At 35.8% G+C, this 19,421-nt stretch overlaps 1 protein-coding gene across 1 annotated transcript; it reads right to left on the reverse strand.

The window, feature by feature from the left end:
• Positions 1–2,621: 2,621 nt before the first annotated feature.
• On the reverse strand, positions 2,622–12,478 carry LOC136232458 (protoporphyrinogen oxidase 2, chloroplastic/mitochondrial). The gene is made up of 18 exons (XM_066021638.1): positions 12,340–12,478; positions 12,170–12,209; positions 11,890–12,025; positions 11,672–11,737; positions 11,508–11,558; positions 11,227–11,283; positions 10,506–10,582; positions 10,358–10,394; positions 10,131–10,196; positions 9,790–9,830; positions 6,137–6,269; positions 4,492–4,671; positions 3,954–4,028; positions 3,692–3,815; positions 3,505–3,613; positions 3,335–3,409; positions 3,078–3,184; positions 2,622–2,898 (listed from the first exon to the last, which is right to left on the reverse strand). The coding sequence occupies exons 1-18, from the start codon at positions 12,371–12,373 to the stop codon at positions 2,762–2,764; spliced, it is 1,545 nt and encodes a 514-aa protein (XP_065877710.1). The 5' UTR covers positions 12,374–12,478; the 3' UTR covers positions 2,622–2,761.
• Between the last annotated feature and the right edge of the window lie 6,943 nt (positions 12,479–19,421).

A 19,421-nucleotide genomic window follows, 5' to 3' on the forward strand; every position in this document is an offset into this window, starting at 1 on the left:
TTCTCCCTACTACCACTTGTTGTAAAAAAGGGTATGAACTGGTTTACTACTCCACCCTGAAAACAATTTGATCTTATGTTAGAATCTGTCCCTGAATCAGTTTTACGCAGCCAACGAGAACCCCCTTGATCTCCTCCCCTCCTAATTGGGGCCTTCAACCACGCCCCCACTCCTTAGTCCATTCAGTCTCCCTCTCCTCAAAAAGTCTCCCACAATAACGATCAGCATGACCAATTTTCCCACAAAGATAACAAAATACTCCAAGACGTTCATACTTAAACTTCACAAAAGACCATTCCCCAGCAGACTTTTGAATCTTCTTATACCTCCTAAGAGGCTTATGAACATCCAATGCAACCCGTATACGCATATACTGGCGATATGATCCATTATTGTTGGTAAGATCATATTCCTTAAATTGTCCAAGGAAATTTCCCAATTGTCTCCCTACACTCTCAGACATGGCTCCAAATGGCAAGTCATATATTTGCACCCAAATTTCCATTGAGTTCAAATTTACTAGCTCTGGGTTTGTCCCTCCCTTCCAGTAGTTAAGAACCAGATTATAGTTGTCAAATGTCCACGGTCCTCCTGAAAGCACTCTATCACAATCAACCCTGTGAAAAAATTCAAACGAATATAAGTTTTGGGCCAAAAAAAAAAAAAGATGCGTGCAATAATTCTTCCACGTTTAACTTACTTTTATAGTTTAGCAAGTAATTAACTTTCCTTGCCAAATTAAGTTTTATAGTCTATCTTCTCCAATATTAGAACCGCATACCCCCCGATCTTGGTCGTTTTACTTTTTTTTAAGATGCGTGCAATAATTCTTCCACGTTTAACTTACTTTTTTACAACCGAATAATTAATTGATTATATTTTATGCAAGTTCAATTGATTATATCTTATGCAAGTTGAGGGGACTACCGGGACATTTTGAAAGTTTAGGGGATCAATCAAGCTTTTTGGACAAATTCAGGAGCAAATAATGTATTAAGCCAATAATAAACATAAAGGAAAAGGTACCCAATTAGAATATCTCCATTGTCTTTGCAAAAACAAAAAACAAATTGCAAATGCTTAGGTGGCATGTTTACAAGAGTAGATTTGTAATATATAAATGGATATTTGCATATATAGTAAATTTACATAATTAGGCAAGTAATCCTGCAAACAAACAAGTATGCGTTCATCTTCCATATGGATGATGCAAATTGGCCGACTACCTTTGGATGATTTTTTTTCTTAACCTAATTGGGATTTTTGTGATGACTAATCAATTTAGGGTCTGTTTGGTTATTTGCTGTTTGTTTCTGTTTGTTGGCTGCTATTACGGTTTGCTGTTTGTTTTTAGAAAATGTTGTTTTCCAAAAAAGCAGGGATTCACTGGTTTTGTAAAAAATCTACTTTTCAGCAGTAAAAGACAAACATGAGATGTCTAACCAAACACCTAAAACTTTGTCTTTGAATATGAAAAAGCAAACGAAAAATGAAAAGTAGGTAACCAAACACCTCCTTAATCATTTCGAGGTTTGAGGTTTTCTATCGGGTGTTCAAATCAAGATTTTAACATACATCAAAACTCCATTCATCACGATGATTAGTAAACTTTATCTAAGGTAAGAATATTTCCTAGTTCTTTTACAGCGTTGCAGAACTCCAAATTCCACATCACAAATTTCTAACTTTTTTTTAAATATCTATTAATATTTATTATTAGTTGAATAAATATTTACAATTTAAATAATTTATTTAATTGGAATAAAAAAATAAAAAACTTAATATAAATCTTAAGAGTAGAAAAAAATTTAAATGTTAATGTGGTTTGTTAGGAGTTAAATTAAATATATTTATAAGATTTTATTAAAAAAAAGTAACCGTTATTAACATAATTTTAATATTAGTTTTTCTTCTTTTACTTTTTTTTTTTTTTTTTTGAAACCAAAATATATCCATTTTAATATGGATGGAAACAGAGAATTACGTATAACAAATTAGCTTCCATGTTATTTTTTTTAGTTTCTAGCTAATAGTTGCTGTTAGCTTTTAATTATTAATGTTTGCTAAAATTATATTGAACTATTGTTATTAGTACTTAAAATGTCTGTTTTTTGAAACAACTTAAAATGTCTAATGTAGACATGTTTTAAATTAATCAACAAATAAATTATAAAATAAGAAGGATAAGTTTGTTAATAATTAATAACTACAAACAGTTGTTCACAAGAAACTTTAAAAATGAACTTTTCGTGAAAAGCTCCAAAATGTTGCAGTTTTTTAAGAAAATGTTAAACGTGGCGGTTATATAAACCTAATCAAATGCTACATTTTCTGCGGTTTGAAGTGAAACGCTAAATGCTCCTCCAAAAAGATGAAACAAACACCCTCTAAACCTATTAACAAGTTTATTTTTTTGTTAATAGATTCATTAGTTATAGACTAAATTATCTAAAAATTGCAAATAAATAGACAAACCAAAATACATGAACTTACCTAGTAAGTATGTGGATCAAAATATGACTCTTGCCCTAATAATGTAGTAGGTTAACTTTGTTACTTGTTGATGTGATATATTTAGGTGATGTGATATATTTACTAGATGTGTTGAAGGTCAATCGATACGTCAAAAAAATCAATGGTATTTTAGTGCTAATGGTGTAAAGTAAATGTAAATGGTATTTTACACATCCCCTACTTACAACAACCATAAAATGTATGATTAAAAAAATTTCTAAGTGAACTTATAAGCAGATATGTAGCCCTAGAATGAAGTTCCTTGCTTCAGCATCTTGTCATCCGAAGAAGAAGAAGAAGATTCCAAGTAGGATATTACAAGATCAGCTGCTTTGCATCCAGAGGCAATTGTTTTTCCAACTGATAGTCCTCCTTTATGGTTACCTAACAAGTTTTATCATTTAACCCCACATCACAAATCAATAAATCTAAACCAAAAATACCAATGCTCATAACTTAAGCTTAACATTCCACATTGGCCAACATAAAAAGTCATTCACCTGAGATCACACGTCCATGATAACAAATTACCATATGCATAGTACATGTCAATGAGTAGTTACCTGCATAGAAGAATCCGGGTAGATTTTTCTCCATTTCATCAATTGCTTCAATTATCGAACTATAGTTCCTTCCGTACAAGGGAAATGCTTTACTCCAGAAGAAATGACTGCCAAGATTTCGTTGAACAAAAAATGAACGTATTTAAATGAGAACACGCCATAGCTTTTAATAAATTAATTACTGACAGTGACGACGTCTACGGGAAGAAAAAGAGTAAGATATTCTGTATTTTATGGAATAAAAATAATCTGCATACTTCACAAATGTGGGCTCTCCCTCTGCTCCTAACAGTTGCCTAAGGTCAGATGTCACAACGTTCTTCAACTCATCTCTGCAAGGAAAGTTTATGCAGCATAAAAATATCAGTTGTACAAAGGACCGCAGGTTTTCAAGATAGGATATATTTGATAGCAAAGGTTGTTTTACGTTGAAGCTTTTGCCAGTTGCTGATTTCGACTCCCACCAACAAAAGTGGTATAGAGATATTGATCATTAGGTGCACGATCAGGAAACATCATAGAGGAAAAAAGTGTGCCTGCAAACATGTGTATATCATGAGAACACTTAAAATGATGCAAGTTACTTTGTTCTGTCGTGCTAAACCAGACCCTACCAAGAGTTTTTAGACCATTTTGTTGCTCCTTAGAAGGGACAAGAACTCCAAAGCCTTCAAGAGGTCTCTTGACATTCTCCTTCTTGAAAGTGGTAATAATGACTGAGAGTGGCATATAAATTACCTGCATGAGTACATATTTTTTATTTGAGTTACCAATGATCATTCCGAGCAATTCATTGCTTGGCTATTATTTCTGCAAGATTACATGTCTATGCATATGCTTCTTCCCAATTGCTCAGTGGATTTGAAAGAAGAGCACCTCAGGAAGAAAGTCCAGTGGGAAGTGATTTCTGCCTTTTGTGATCCTCATCTCTTTAACATTGCACAGTGGAGCCTGATATTTGAGAGAACAAAAAGTAGATGCAGATTAGGCAGGAAATGTGAAATTCATGATTTGGTCTGATGCACAATTCTAGACAGTTAAACAAAATAGCATCCAAATGTTCCTAGCTATAGGTTTCTACTTCAGAAATCCAGAACGTAAGAATCCATCTCATTCAAGGCATTGTGTAGTTTAGAAAATGTTAAATGGTGGATATCCTGATGTACACAAGACCTACAATATTGTTCTCTCTTTCTTTTTCCTTAATTATTTTATTTCTGAGTCACCTCATATACATATTGTTTGAATAATTTCTTGGCACGAGTTGTGATCAATTCTCCAGCAATTTATTTCACATTTTAGCAGACACGATGTTGATTGAGGTCCTATTGTGCAATTGAGGTCCTATTGTGCAGTGTCAATAACAAAATGAATAATTTGCTAACAATAATTTGTCAGTAAACAAGTTGCTAACCGTCATAACTACAGCATCATAAAGCGAGTCTTGCAAATGTTTGGCGCCCTTAGAAGCAAAAGAAACGGACCAATTGTTCAATGCCGATCCAGAATCATGATTATAAGACAACGACAGAACCTTTGATTCAAGTCTAAGTTCATCTTTTGCAAGCTCTTTGCACAACTTGTCAGGGAGAGTCTGCAAAGAAACATAGATTAAAAAAAAAGGACCATAATTAGTTTATAGGATAACCAATCGCACAAGCTAGAAAAATCTGTATAGCCTCTAGAAGGCTTTTCATCAATTAAACATAAATTTAGTTTGTAAAAATGCTAAACTTAGCAATCTAGCAATCAAGAACTTGGATATAGGAAAAAATCCTAATATTAGGTGTAGCTTCTTGGATTCGATAAAAGGATGCTACCTAGAGACTTCATGAAAAGTGATTCAGAATCTCTTTAAGTTGATGAAGTTAGAAAAGCATCTAGGGGTGTTCGATTATGTGATTGATCACCAAAAGCAATACAGATTTTTTTTGTTCTTATTAAAAAGAGGAATATTTAGGACTGCTAGTTAACTTAAATTTTATACTCAACATGGCTAACCATAGATTAAGATGTTGTTTAGTAGAAAGTGGCCTTTATACCCTTCAAGTTCCTTTAAATTTTAGATTACGAGGGTTAGTTTTGGTATATAAACAATTTTATAATCTAATAGTCTCATCATCTACTACATTCAGTACTTAGAATTAATTCTTAATTTTTTGTTTTACCATAAATTACCTTGACTAGTCTGCTAGACAAGCAATAGGCTCTGTTTAATATAAACTCTAAGTATGTTAAAGAGGCCCCAAGATTTTTCAAGAAAACTAAGACCCCATTTGTTTGCTGGAAAATATTGTGCAGGAAAATATTGTACTGATTTTGCGGTGTTTATCTGTGGGTAAATTACACCCATGGCCACTGATCTTTACCCATTTAACATTATGGCCACTGAACTTCAATTCTTAACGGTATGGTCACTGAACTTTACACTTTTTAACACCGGTGGCCACTCAACTTTAACCTAGTCCTCAAAATAACCGTTAACGACCTCAAAATGAAAATATTCAAGAATTAAAGTTGTTCAGAACCACATTTACCATGAAACCACATTTTTGAGGTCGTTAACGGTTATTTTGAGGACTAGGTTAAAGTTGAGTGGCCACCGGTGTTAAAAAGTGTAAAGTTTAATGATCATACCGTTAAGAATCGAAGTTCAGTGGCCACAATGTTAAAATAGGTAAAGTTCAGTGGCCATGGGTGTAATTTACCCGTTTATCTGTTTAGGAAAATAAGTCAACGGAAAATTTTAGTTAGTCAAACAAAAAAATATATGGAGAGAGTGAGAAAAATGTTTTATCCTTCTAAAAGATTAAAACATTTTCCTAAGCCTTTGGGAACCTTACTCCATTTCTTCTTCCCGTTTTAAAAATAGTAGCCACCCACCACTTCTTCCCATTTTCTGGAGTTGTAGCCAAACATCGGAAAAAAAAAATTTCTCTTACCCAATATTTTCCGACAAACAAACGGAGCCTAAATAAAAGAGAACTGAAAATAAGAAAGCAAGTAATATTAGATACAAAATTCAGAATTACCCAGTAAAATCCAACATATAAAAATACCTGCATTCCACCCAGAAAAGAAAATGAACCTTGCCGACGTTTCATATGTCCTGATGATTCATTTATTTCTCTGCTCTTACCCTTCTTCGAGGAGAATTTTGACTGAACTGCCCCAGCTATAATAGAACCAAATCTAGCAGAGAGAAAAGTTTGCACTTGTCAACTGGTATTAGTTATGATCATTTCAATAATCTTTTATTGTTATACTAATAATAAGGGATAATGTCCAAATTACCCCTATCGTTTTTGGGAAGTGCGTATTTACCTCTAACGTACGAAATTGTACAAATTTACCCCCTAAATTTTCCAAGCAAGATCAATTTTACCCCTATGTAACGGAAAATTTGGTATGTTGGTTTGACAGTTATTTAACTATAACATAAGACCTTCCAAACATTAAGGATGTCTAAAATATTTGTTGTTGTTACTAACATTTTGATAGACAGCCTGCCCATAGTTATTAAAGGCATATGGCACACTTACTATTTAACTCTTTCCAAGCCCTATTTAACTCTTTCAAAACCATCTTTCCACCGGCGCACCTTTTATCAACATGTCTAGGCGCACAAAAGCGAGCGAGCGCCAGAGTGAGAACGCCTGCCATGGGAGGTACTGTGGCGCTAGGCCTAGAGCCTTGTGCGCCATGCCGTCACCATTAATAACTATGAGCCTGCCAAAACACTAACAACTAAGTCTTGTCACATATAAGTTATCACAAAAAAATGGGTTAATACACATATTTGCCCTTGTATTATCACGGATAAACAAATATGCCCTTATATCAAATAAACCCACAAAAGTATCCCTGAGTTTTTCAAAAACAAACAATTATACCCTAATCTGGCATAAACGGCCGTGAAATGTGGGGCCATTTCTCTCTTTTCTCTCCATGTCTCTTCTTATCCTCTTCTCTTCCTAACCCAATATCAGATATATGCAATTGAAGAAGTGAAACAACAACAACAACAACAAAGCCTTAGTCCCGAAATGATTCGGGGTCGGCTAACATGAACCATCATATAAAACCGTGAAAATCAAGTCGTGTCAGCGACACAGATTCGCTCCCTCCACTCTGTCCTATCCACTACCATATTTTCCTCAATTCTCAATAAACTCATATCACTCTCGATCACCCTCCTCCAAGTTTGCTTAGGTCTTCCCCTACCCCTCACCACTACATCCCTTTGCCACTCTTCGGTTCTCCTAACCGGCGCATCAAGCGCTCTACGTCTCACATGGCCAAACCACCTTAGTCGGTTTTCTCTCATTTTATTCTCAATAGATGTGACCCCTACTTTTGTCCTAATTATTTTATTACGCACCCGGTCCTTTCTCGTGTGACCACACATCCATCTCAACATACGCATCTCCGCCACCGACATCTTATGGATGTGGCAGTGTTTCACTGCCCAACACTCCGTACCATATAACAATGCTGGTCTAATTGCCGTCCGGTAGAATTTTCCCTTCAATCTATTAGGCATGCCGGGATCACAAAGGAAACCCGTAGCACTCTTCCACTTCGACCAACCAGCTTTAATCCTATGAGCAACATCTCCATCTACTTCTCCATCCGTTTGGATAATAGATCCTAAATACCGGAAGCAATCCGAGGCCTGAACAACTCTCCCATCTAGGGTGATTGTCCCTGCCTCCCTACTCCTACGGCCGCTAAACTTACACTCCAAATATTCTGTCTTACTTCGACTCAACTTAAAGCCTCTAGATTCTAGAGTTTGCCTCCATAGTTCCAACTTCATCTCCACTCCTTCTTTCGTCTCATCAACCAACACCAATTGAAGAAGTGAAAATGGCAAAAAAAATCATCTGGATGTGCTGCTTCAGATTTTCTTCCAAACTCCATGTTATTTCCAAATTCCTTCAAATACCATATGGATCAGCGAAAGAAAAAAATTAGGTTCCTTGAAATACCAAATGGATTAGCAAAAGAACAAAATTAAGAGAAATGATGAATTGATTTTTGAAGGAGATGGAAACAAAAACCACGGATGAGACAGATTATGAATTAAATAAAGATTGAACAATCTTTCTCTCAGTACGCCGCAAGCTACAATGCTGAGTGGCTGACATTTAAGAGAGAACCAAGAAAACACTGAGAGGAGGTAGAACGTTGTACCTGACTGCCAGTGAAGGAGGAGCAAATGGTGACTGAACCACCGGGGGAGTAGATCGTTGCAGTTAAAGGAGGAGCAGCAGCAATGACGGTAGATCGACGACGGTTAAAGTGAGAGAGAGCGACAAGCTTAATCCTCCAGGCACAGATTGAATTTATCATCGCTCTTAGCGTAGGTCTTAATTGAATTTCTCATTTTTCTGGTGTCACACAAAGTTACCTCATTCAAATAGATTTTCATAGCTCGATTTCTAAGAATAGCAAAGTTTTTTCATAGCTCTGTAATTTGATGTCTAAAGTTCATATGGTGCTTTTTCATTTGAATGATTACTGATGTAAGTTAGGCCATTGAGATTGTGATAATTCATAACTGCATATATTATTATGATGAATCAGAAGAGTTTGCTTGATTTGTGTGAGAAAGAGAAGATGATACAGATAAACAACAATAACCCCACACTTCACGGCCGTTTATGCCACATGAAAAGTCTGTTAGATTAGGGTATAATTGTTTGTTTTTGAAAAACTCAGGGGTACTTTTGTGGGTTTATTTGATGTAAGGGTATATTTGTTTATCTGTGATAATACAGGGGCAAATATGTGTATTAACCCCAAAAAAATTGTCAAAATGTCTAAAATGTTTAATCTGTTAGTTACACAATTACAAATAACTTGCCAAAATGCACAAAACTGCTTCAGTTTATAGACAAACATGTATTTATAGACAAACTTGTTTGCAAGATCCGATATGATAGTCAAATAACTATCAAACTACTTCATTGAAATTTTCCATAAATAGCGGTTAAATCGATCTTGGTTGGAAATGTTAGGGGTTAGGGACAAATTTGCACTTCCCAAAAATGATAGGGGAAGATTTGAACTTTATTTATAACATCTTTCCTTTTTCTCTTTCCCAGTTAACATTTAAATACATGTGCAAAATATACAAGAGATTAGGATTAGGGGTAAAATCCTTCTAAGCTACAACTTTGTAGTCTCTAACTATTAATCTCATCGCCCAATTTTTTGCATAAACACATTAATGCAGAATTAAGAAAAGCAAAACCCACTCAAAATGGAGGAGCAAGTTGACAAATTTAGTCGTTGTTTAACCTCCAATCTTTTACTTACGTCAATAGGTACATTGAATTTATAAACACAAAATAAATGGTTATCTGCTTGTAAAAAAATAAAAAAATTAAGCACAAATCTTCAACTAAATGTGAAAATCCAATTTCAATACAATGCACACCGCTTGCATTTTTGCTTGCAGAAGAAGAATAAAAAAAAGAAGCTAAATATACGAGTTTTTCTTAAACCACTGGGACACTTCCTTATCCTTCAAAATAATATTATATTGTAAGATTTGCTCTTCACACATTAATTATTGTAGGGTTTGAGGTTGAAATGGGTAAAGATTAAGCAAACTTACCAAGTATATTATCAACAACACAATAATGTAGCTCACAAGTATGACATAAAGGAAACAAAAACAATTGCAAATACTGGCATAAAATACCTTGTTTCCAGATTCCATAGCTCTGGAAAAGAATGGCGCACCTATCACAAAAATAGAATAGACTAGGCGATTATGAGACTATAGCATAGAATGCAAAACAGTAGACACCATTGGAAGTCATGCAATCTTAATGAATGGTGTACCACTTCTAAATCAACATGTTCCAAAATCCTAACTATCATTTACTTTTTTCCGTCTCATTGGCAGACTTATATAGGATGACATATCAGCATTGCCCGATTAAAATATCATTTTAGTTGAGTGTTAGTGATAAACGCTCAAAACAGGGGGAAAAAAAGGAAACTCTAACAAATAGTTGAAATATCTGAGCTATTACTCACAGAAAGAGACTCGGGATCTCCAGCAGCAGTGCCCGCAACAAAAGGATCAACAAGATAATCGACAACCTTGCAAGAAAAAAAGAAGAATTCACTCTATCTGAAAACTTTATACTTGGAGAATAGTGAGTACACAGTTTAGTGATTGCTAAAGTAAACAACTTATGCTTGGACCATGAGAAGAAGATCAAAACATCGAAAATTTGGTATTACAATGAAATGAACAATACCTCTTTCCCAAAATGACGCTGAAAAAACTCACCAACACTGCAAGATAGACAAGAACAAAAATAAATAATAAAAAAAAGCATTAAGTATATGACTATAACAAAAATAATAGAAAAGAATAAGAATGGAAGTGATATTTTAGTTATTCACCTCTCCTCAGTATGAACATTGTGCACTTTTGAAGGCTCACGTCTCTTCCAAAGAAATGGCTCTAGAATGATTTTAAACTGAAAAGAAAGAGAAACGGTTGTGACTTAAGCATATGAAAAACCAGATGACTTTTAAAGATCATAACATATCTTTATAGATGAACACCTCATCAAACATGAATCAACTAGATTTTCTGATAGAGAATGGTCTATCCCATTGACAGGAATGTTCTATCACTTTCATGCCTATGACGCTAGTATTTTGTTTGCTGAAAGATCATTAAGTCATTACAGACAACTAGGCACTTAGAATTTCAGCTCCACCAAGATGTATTTACTTCCATATCAATTTTACAGCTAACTTTTCACAGTTCATCAAACCATGCCCATCAGAAACTCTTGACAGAGAATATGGCATCCAAAAACTGTGTCCTAACAAAATAAAAAGAAAAATCAATCTATTTTCCAAACCCTAGCTACCACAAAATGAAGTTAACAAATTCTAAGAGCCAAATGAAGCATTAAACTATTGGATTAAAGAAGTGAGTTCCAATAAGCTCAGGATTGAGGTAGGTATTCAGTTCTCATTCTATAAGCAAAAACTAAATTGTGTAATCTTACTGATAAATGATAATGACCCGAAAAAAACCTTTCATAAGAAGGAATAAATATTAGAGAATCTGTCACTGAAAGTTGTTGAGAAAATGCCTAAATAGCCAAACCTTTGACTGTGCAGACAGAATGTTACTAGTGATCAGCGCAATGGGATTTGTGGGTATCTGCCATGAACGTTTAAGCAATAGTTAGACACAGAATACTGCATGCATAAAGTGAATGAAAACAACTTTATCATATATACAGAAGAAAGTAAACTGGTTTAGTAGGAAACAAGTATCCAGTGGTTGAGCTATCAACAACTGACTGCTGGATATTGAAAGCTCAACCAAACAAGGACTGAAGGACGTAGTTGTAAACACATACACTACACAGCAAACATAATTACCAGAACTGGCTTCCCGTTTCTCACAATATACCGTTTGTTCTGTGAAATTGGCTGCAACAGAAAAAAGTAATCAATTAATCGAAGTTAAAAAGTGATATTAAATCCCAAACTTAGGGTAAAGAATAGAAGATTAACAGGCTATAAATGGTTACAAAAAGCCTTACAAACTGTTGCTTTTCCTGAAGCCCAATATCATGAATCAGATTCCTGACCTTAATTTCACTCTCAGTCTACACAAGGTAAAAAATAAAAAACAGACGATCATTTCCAATTTCCAAGTGGTGTCAAAGAAATTGGCAGCCAGGTTTGAATTGTTTTCCTAATCAAGCATTAAAGTAAGGTAAGGTAGAAGAAGGCTATAATTGAAGTGAAGAGGGTATACCATTGTATTTGCACCCTCCTCCCAAATCAAACCGTCATAGCAAACACTTCTCAGCCTCCCACCAGGTCTTCCTTCAGCCTCAAAAACAGTGACCTTAAACCCATGTGATTTCAGCTTGTATGCTGCAGCAAGCCCACTTGATACCAGTACATAATTGACCAAATGTCAAACCCAAAAATTACAAATCCAAGTAAAAATTATTTCAAAGATTGAAAATTAACAAAATCCCATAAAACTCAAAAAGAAGAGAGAAGAAAAATTCATTATCGGATGATCTTACCTCACACCAGCACCTACAACAGCTACACTTTTACCAGAAGCTGGGAAAAATAGAAATATAGACCATCAATGCTGGCTCTAGTGTCAATTTTTTAACTTCGCCATTAGGAAATTAATTTGATTTTTAGCTTTGAAAGGGAAAGGGAAAGGGAAAGGGAGGGTGAAGCTTACTTGGATTTCTATCTACAGTAGGAGATGAGGCCATTTTCGGGAGATTGATGCATTTACTGGTTCTCGACTTCGTCCTACATTCGTTCAACGGTTGTTATATTGATGCGCCGTCTTACACAGTTTTACAGACATACGCGAGTCGTTTGCTCAAACGACATCATTTTTTAATTAACTTGAACTAAAAATAACGATCTATTAAAGAAATCTTACAACCATGGTTTCTCAATTTTTTGCATTCAAAACTTTTTTTGTTTTTTCTTTATGGTCTTCCAAATTGAAAAACGGATATAAAAGTTTATAAAATTTGTAATTTACTACCATAATTTTTTTTAATCTTTGGTCACTTACTAATCATTTATTTTAGGGATAAAGTACCAAAATAGGCCTAAGGTTTTTGAGGAAGTACCAATTTAGGCCCAACGTTCAAAAATAGCTCCAATATAGGCTTAACGTTTACAACATAATATCAATTTAGGCTTAACGTTTATAATATAGCATCAATTTAGGTCTCACGTACAAAATAGCACCAATATAGGCTTAACGTTTACAAAATAATACAAATTTAAGCTTAAAGTTTTACAAAATATATATACAATTTAAATTAAATATCATAATTAAATTAATCATATTATATTATTTCCCTTTTAACTTTATATGTTATCTTTTTATTTAGTTCTATATTCTTATTTATTATAATACAATTAATTAGTATTCTTGTCCATTAAAATCTTACTTGGTGGGATTCGCCCCCTACATTTTGTCGTAGCTTATTAGCTTTTAATTTTTCTGGTCAGGCAACATTTCGTTTCACCTGATTGAACTCTCATGTATTATTTATTCTTTATTTCATTTATTCATTCGGGTTCTGTGAGGGGTCCTTCAGGGGTGCCAACATAGTTGGGATGTCTGAAATCCTCTTCCAGTCCTCCGCCTTTAATCAAAAAAAAAAAAATTATATTCGTTTTGCATAAATGATTCCATGGCTACTAAATTTCATTGATCATGTAATATATGCAAACTAAAAGTAATTGAATATCCACAATATTTCGAACACTGACATGTATCAATATTATTTTAACTAATGTTCCAAATATTGTGGATATTTAATTACTTTTAGTTTGCATATATTACATGAGTCATGTAATTTAAAAGTCATGGAATGGTTGATGAAAAACAAATATAAGGTTTTAATGGGTAAGAAAACTAATTAATTGTATTATAATAAATAAAAAAATAGAACTAAATAAAAAAATAACCTATAAAGTTTTTTTTTTTTTGATGAATGAAAGAATATATTAATCAAACCAAAAGGTTTACATCTGATAATATCAGGGACTGGTCATGGCGTCCGTCGGCATCCCAATCCAATGTTGCAGCACTGTAGAGGAAGCGAAACTACAAGCTATCCTCGAAGGTATTTACCTCGCAAGAGACTGTGGATTCAGTAACATTATACTTGAATCGGATGCAAAAGTGGTGATTGACACGCTGGCTACGGGAACTCTACCACAATCATATCTTTCCTTCTTATATCAGGACGTTATGGCTTGGTGTTCGATTTTTAGTTCGATTTCATTCTCGTTTGTTCACAGGGAGGGAAACCGAGTGGCGCATAAGCTTGCCGAATGGGCAACGCCACTCTCTTATCCTCTGTTTTTTATCGAGGATGTACCTATAAAGTTATTAAGAAAAGAATATAATATGGTTAATTTGATTGTGACGCTTAGCTTAAATTGGATATATTTTGTAAACGTTAAGCCTATATTGGTGCTATTTTGTACGTGAGGCCTAAATTGATGCTATATTGTAAACGTTAAGCCTAAATTGATATTATGTTGTAAACGTTAAGCCTATATTTGTACTATTTTGAACGTTGAGCCTAAATTGGTACTTCCCCAAAAATCTTAGGCCTATTTTGGTACCTTATCCCTTTATTTTAGGGATAATTACTAATCTAACCCAATCAAAGACCCCAATTTACATATCTAACCCACATTGCTTCCATTTTACCAAATTAGACATTTAAACCCATTTTGGACAAAACTACCCTTATTCTTATATAACAACCATCTCCTCCTTCCCTTTCATTTACTTTCACATTCTCACAGCAAAATTCATCAACTCAACCCAAGATCTAAGCACATCCATACCCCATTCAAGTTCATGTAAGTATCATTTCTTCATTTTTCATACACATTACTAGAAATACACAGTTGGTATTCGAATGCATCTGTTTGAATCTTGATATTTTTTTATTCCGCCATTGTCGCCCGATGTGTCACATTCTGGTGCTCAAATGCGACACAGAGAATCAAATGCGACAAGGACTAACATATAGCTTGTCGCATTCATAGCCATGTCGCATTTGCGGTCGCATTTGGCGGTCGCATTTGATGTAGCATGTCGTATTTGGCGGTTGTATTTTGGTATAGCTTGTCGCATTTGAGTCGCATTTTGGTGTATCATGTCGCATTTGAGCATCATTTACATATGAATTGGCTTTATTATGTTTTGATCACGTGTCCATTTTACTAAATGTAAAAGTATGTCAACCAAAGAGAGGTGTACGTGTTTTTTATCTTGGAACGGACTGTAGACCACAGAAGGAACTGTGATGACATACGTGGGTGGTAAAGCGAAGTTGTTGGTTTTGCCAACAGAGATTGACTTGCAAAAGTTGAAAGAGAAAGTTTATGGTGCACTTCGCGTTGATTCAACTTCGTATGATCTCCAAATATCCATGCAGGCGACATATGGTCCAAATAAACTGCGTGGTGGGATAGCACATATTGATGACGATGAAGATGTCATGGGATTCATAGAGTATTGCCGAATGAATCCGACCGATTTGATTCCATTGTATGTTACTCTAAACATGCAAACAACAGAAGCTTCAGCATTGCGACCTAACAAGGATGGACATGTTAACAAGGATGGACATGTTGGTCAAAGCAAACCAACGGAAGTAGTAAGTAATGATCCCACCATCGAACTGGATGCTCCTATACATGGTAAGGATGACAACGATGGTGGAAATGGTATCGATTATCAGAACTACAATAATGATGATTATCATCATAATGATAATCATGATCATTATGATGAGCATTATGATAATGATTATTGTTACGATAATGGTGACAATGTGGAGAATGAAGATATCACTCTAAATGAAATTCCTGTTAAAAGTGTTCATGAAACAGTTAAGCAATCTGCATGCGTCCAACGTATCCCATATGAGGATGGTGATGAAGATAGAATGAAAAGGATGACTGGTCCATTTCGATGGTGTCCAAAGCCATGTGATGCGCCCGTGAATATGATTGCACCTAAGCAATCAAACGGAGGGACTACTTTGAGGGTCAATGATATATTTTCAAACAAAGTTGAATTGCAAGATTCACTTGGAAAATATGCAATTGAAAATTCGTTTGAATGGAAGGTTTACAAATCAAACAAGTCTTTGTTTCAGGTGAAATGTAAGGATGTGGACTAATGTAAATGGAGGGCTAGAGGGATCGTCATTCCAGGTTCCAATTTGTTCAGGCTTTCAAGAATGGATGGTATGGACATGCACACTTGTGGGAGAGATCAGATATGTCCGCACCATAGGCAAGCGGGGAAACGTGTTGCAGGGATACTACTCCGAAATAGGTTTGATTTGGAAAATCGGGTGCATCGACCAAAGGATATTGTTTTTTATTTTGAACGAGATTTTTCTGTTAATCTCTCTTATATGCAAGCTTGGAGAGCAAGACACTGGGCATTGGAAGCGCATAGTGGTTCGCCGAAAGAATCGTTCATGTTGTTACCGGACTACTGTGAGATGTTGAAGAGTACAATCCGGGAACCGTGACACATATAAAGACAGATGATGATGATCAATTTAGATTTTTCTTTATGGCTATAGGTGCTTCATTGAGAGGTTTTAAACAACATATTCGACCTGTCTTAGCCGTTGATGGAACTTTTCTAAAAGGTAAATATCCCGGCATATTATACATTGCAGTTGCCATTGATGGGAACAAAATGATCTTTCCTATTGCATTTGGTGTTGGCCCGAAAGAAAGTAATGAATCATGGCTTTGGTTTATGAATAAATTGAAAGAGTGTCTGCACGATGTTGAAGATCTAGTCATTATATTAGATAGAAATCAGAGCATTATACATGCAGTTAATTTGGTTTTTCCTAATTCTGTACATGGGGCATGCGCTCGTCACCTGCAACAAAATGTGAAGGCCAAATTTCGTGGAATTCATAAGATAGATTAGGAGTTTTGGAAATGTGCAAAATCCTATCGGGTATCTGATTTTGAGGAAAACTTTGCGACACTTCGTTCACTACATTCTGGTGCTGCCGACTATTTACTGCAAGCTGGAAAAGAGAAATGGTCACGTGCATTCTTCTGTGGTCGTCGGTATAACATTATCACCACGAATGTTGCAGAATCATTCAACGCGTTAATGGTGGAGGCTAGACGTCTACCAATAATAATGTTGGTTGAGTTCATACGCATGACACTACAGAAATGGTTTTACGAGAGGCGTACAGAAGCAGGTTATAAACGTATCTTTTATTTTATTTTATTTATCATACATAACTATTTATGAGATTAATATGTTTCTGCAGAAGAACGTGTGGGGTATTTGGCCAAGTTGCCGAAAAAAAGATGATAAAGCGTGTAGGGGCAGCAGTACGTTGTTCGTATTTCCCTGTGGATAATCACACCTTTCAAATCGGTGATCGGGTAAAGGGGGGACTTGTTGATTTAAATGCAGGAACATGTACGTGTAGGAAATGGCAACTAGCACAATTTCCATGTGAACACATATGCAAAATTGCTTCCAAACATAGGATGGACAACGCCTATAGGTGGGTGCATCGTTACTACACCAACGAGTCACTTAAGTTGGCATAGGGTGACTCGATATATCCACTTGGTCACCAATCGGAATGGAAAGTCAACGAGAATCCTATGAAGGTGCTTCCTCCTAAGAAGGAGGGGCGATCTGCTGGTCGACCAAAAGGTCATAAAAGAAGGCCATCCGTGGGTGAAGATGTAATTCGCACAAGGTGTAGCAGATGCGGGAGCATCAGTCATAATCGTTTGAATTGTCCATCCATGCTTCCAAACACTACACGGCTTCCTAGTGTAATCTCAAGTTCATCAAGTTGTTCTAACACTACTACCTCAAAGCATTTATGACCGAGTTGATTAATATCATTTGTCCTTAACATTGTGCTTGTTTTAAGACTTTATGATTCTATGGGCAGCCAACTTTACCTTGTTTTTTCAGAAAATTCATTTTTGAATATTACTTGTCGCATTTGAGCGCATTCCAATCAAATGCGACAAGGTTGTTTACAAAAATTGTCGCATTTGAGTGTTGAATGCGCTCAAATGTGGTTCAGAAAATTCCCTGTTGAATATTACTTGTCGCATTTGAGCGCATTCCAGTCAAATGCGACAAGGTTAGCAACAAACCTCGTCGCATTTGAGTGTTGAATGCGCTCAAATGCGGTTCAGAAAATTCCTTTTTGAATATTACTTGTCGCATTTGAGCGCATTCCATTCAAATGCGACAAGGTTTTTAAATGAGAACATAGAACACAATAGACTTACATAAATAAAACATAATATACAACAAAAAACATGCTATTACAATATCATTTGAAATCTAACAACCGTCCATGAAACAACTCAACTGCAAGGCGCAAACGGAAGAAAGTGTCATCCGTAGAGTTGTATGGATATACATATGAGTCGTCATACGGGAGATCATGTAATCCACTTAAGACTTGTGCGTTTATGCAAGTCCAAACACCACAGTCATTTGAGCCGGACATTTGTTGTGGCACCCCTAGAACTCTACTCCAAGTGATCATCCGTCTCATATTTTCACGTCCATCTACAAAATAGCTGCTCAATTCCATGACTCTAACAATGACTTGTAAGGGTGTTTGGAGGAACGCATCCAAAGGTTGCTCCGACATGTTTGAGATAAGGTTGTCATATATGTGCAGGTGCATAGACCACAACTCTAACACTCCTAGGATCCAGTGCTCTTGCTTGTAGTTGATCGGAATGAACACTCTTTTCACTGTGTGCCAAGGGCGAACAAAATTATCTGTATCACCTTTTACTCTTTGTACGAAATAGTCTTCACTATCCCACCCCGGTTCATTAAACCCTTTCACATACATAGCTTGGCCCATTAATCCAACAAAATCTGTATCAACTGTAGTCCATTCTGCATCCACCTCAGTTTATACTGACTGTCGTCTCAGTAAATAGAACCAACCAGTGATATGCTGCAACAGTGATTATGTAAACCTTTAATACTATAGTAAAAGACAACTAATTACAAATGAAAAGGGAATATTGGATAGATTAATGTTACCTAATTGCATATATACGTCCCATCGACCCGAAGGGTATTGAAAAACTTTGCATCAAGCAGGTACATATCTAAACCACCCAAACGTATTCCCTCAGTTGATTCAGGCCCGTTGAGCCACGCATCTAGCTCCTCTATCAAACATGCATCTATTCGGTGGCGCTGATCATCAACATTACAAATAACTGGTCTTTCCTCAAACCCGCCAATGTATTGGCCACCATATAAGGCTAATGGATAGGTGTACTGTAATGGATCGGTGAACGGTGAATTCAAATATTTGCTCATCTTAGGAACCCGTTTACCTTTTCCACCTGCTCTCCCTCTCCCTCTAACTCTGCCTCCACCCCGGGTTGGAACTTTACCTCCTCGGGTTGGACCCTTATCTTCACCTTTCCCAGTCCCTCTACCCCTCATTGGACCTTTATCTTCTTTTATGGCAACCACCTACAAAAGGAAAAACATGGTAATGAGCTTATCTCCTTGAAGCTTTCAGGTAATAGCCTGTCGCATTAGAGGTGAATGCGCTCCAATGCGACAAGCATTCAGGTAACAGCTTGTCGCATTCCATTTGAATGTGCTCCAATGTGACAAGCTTTCATGTAATAGCTTGTCACATTCCATTTGAATGCGCTCCAATGCGACAAGCTTTCAGGTAATAGCTTGTCGCATTTGAGCGCATT

This window comes from Euphorbia lathyris, chromosome 6 (assembly GCF_963576675.1).
Source record: "Euphorbia lathyris chromosome 6, ddEupLath1.1, whole genome shotgun sequence".
Classification (NCBI taxonomy): domain Eukaryota; kingdom Viridiplantae; phylum Streptophyta; class Magnoliopsida; order Malpighiales; family Euphorbiaceae; genus Euphorbia; species Euphorbia lathyris.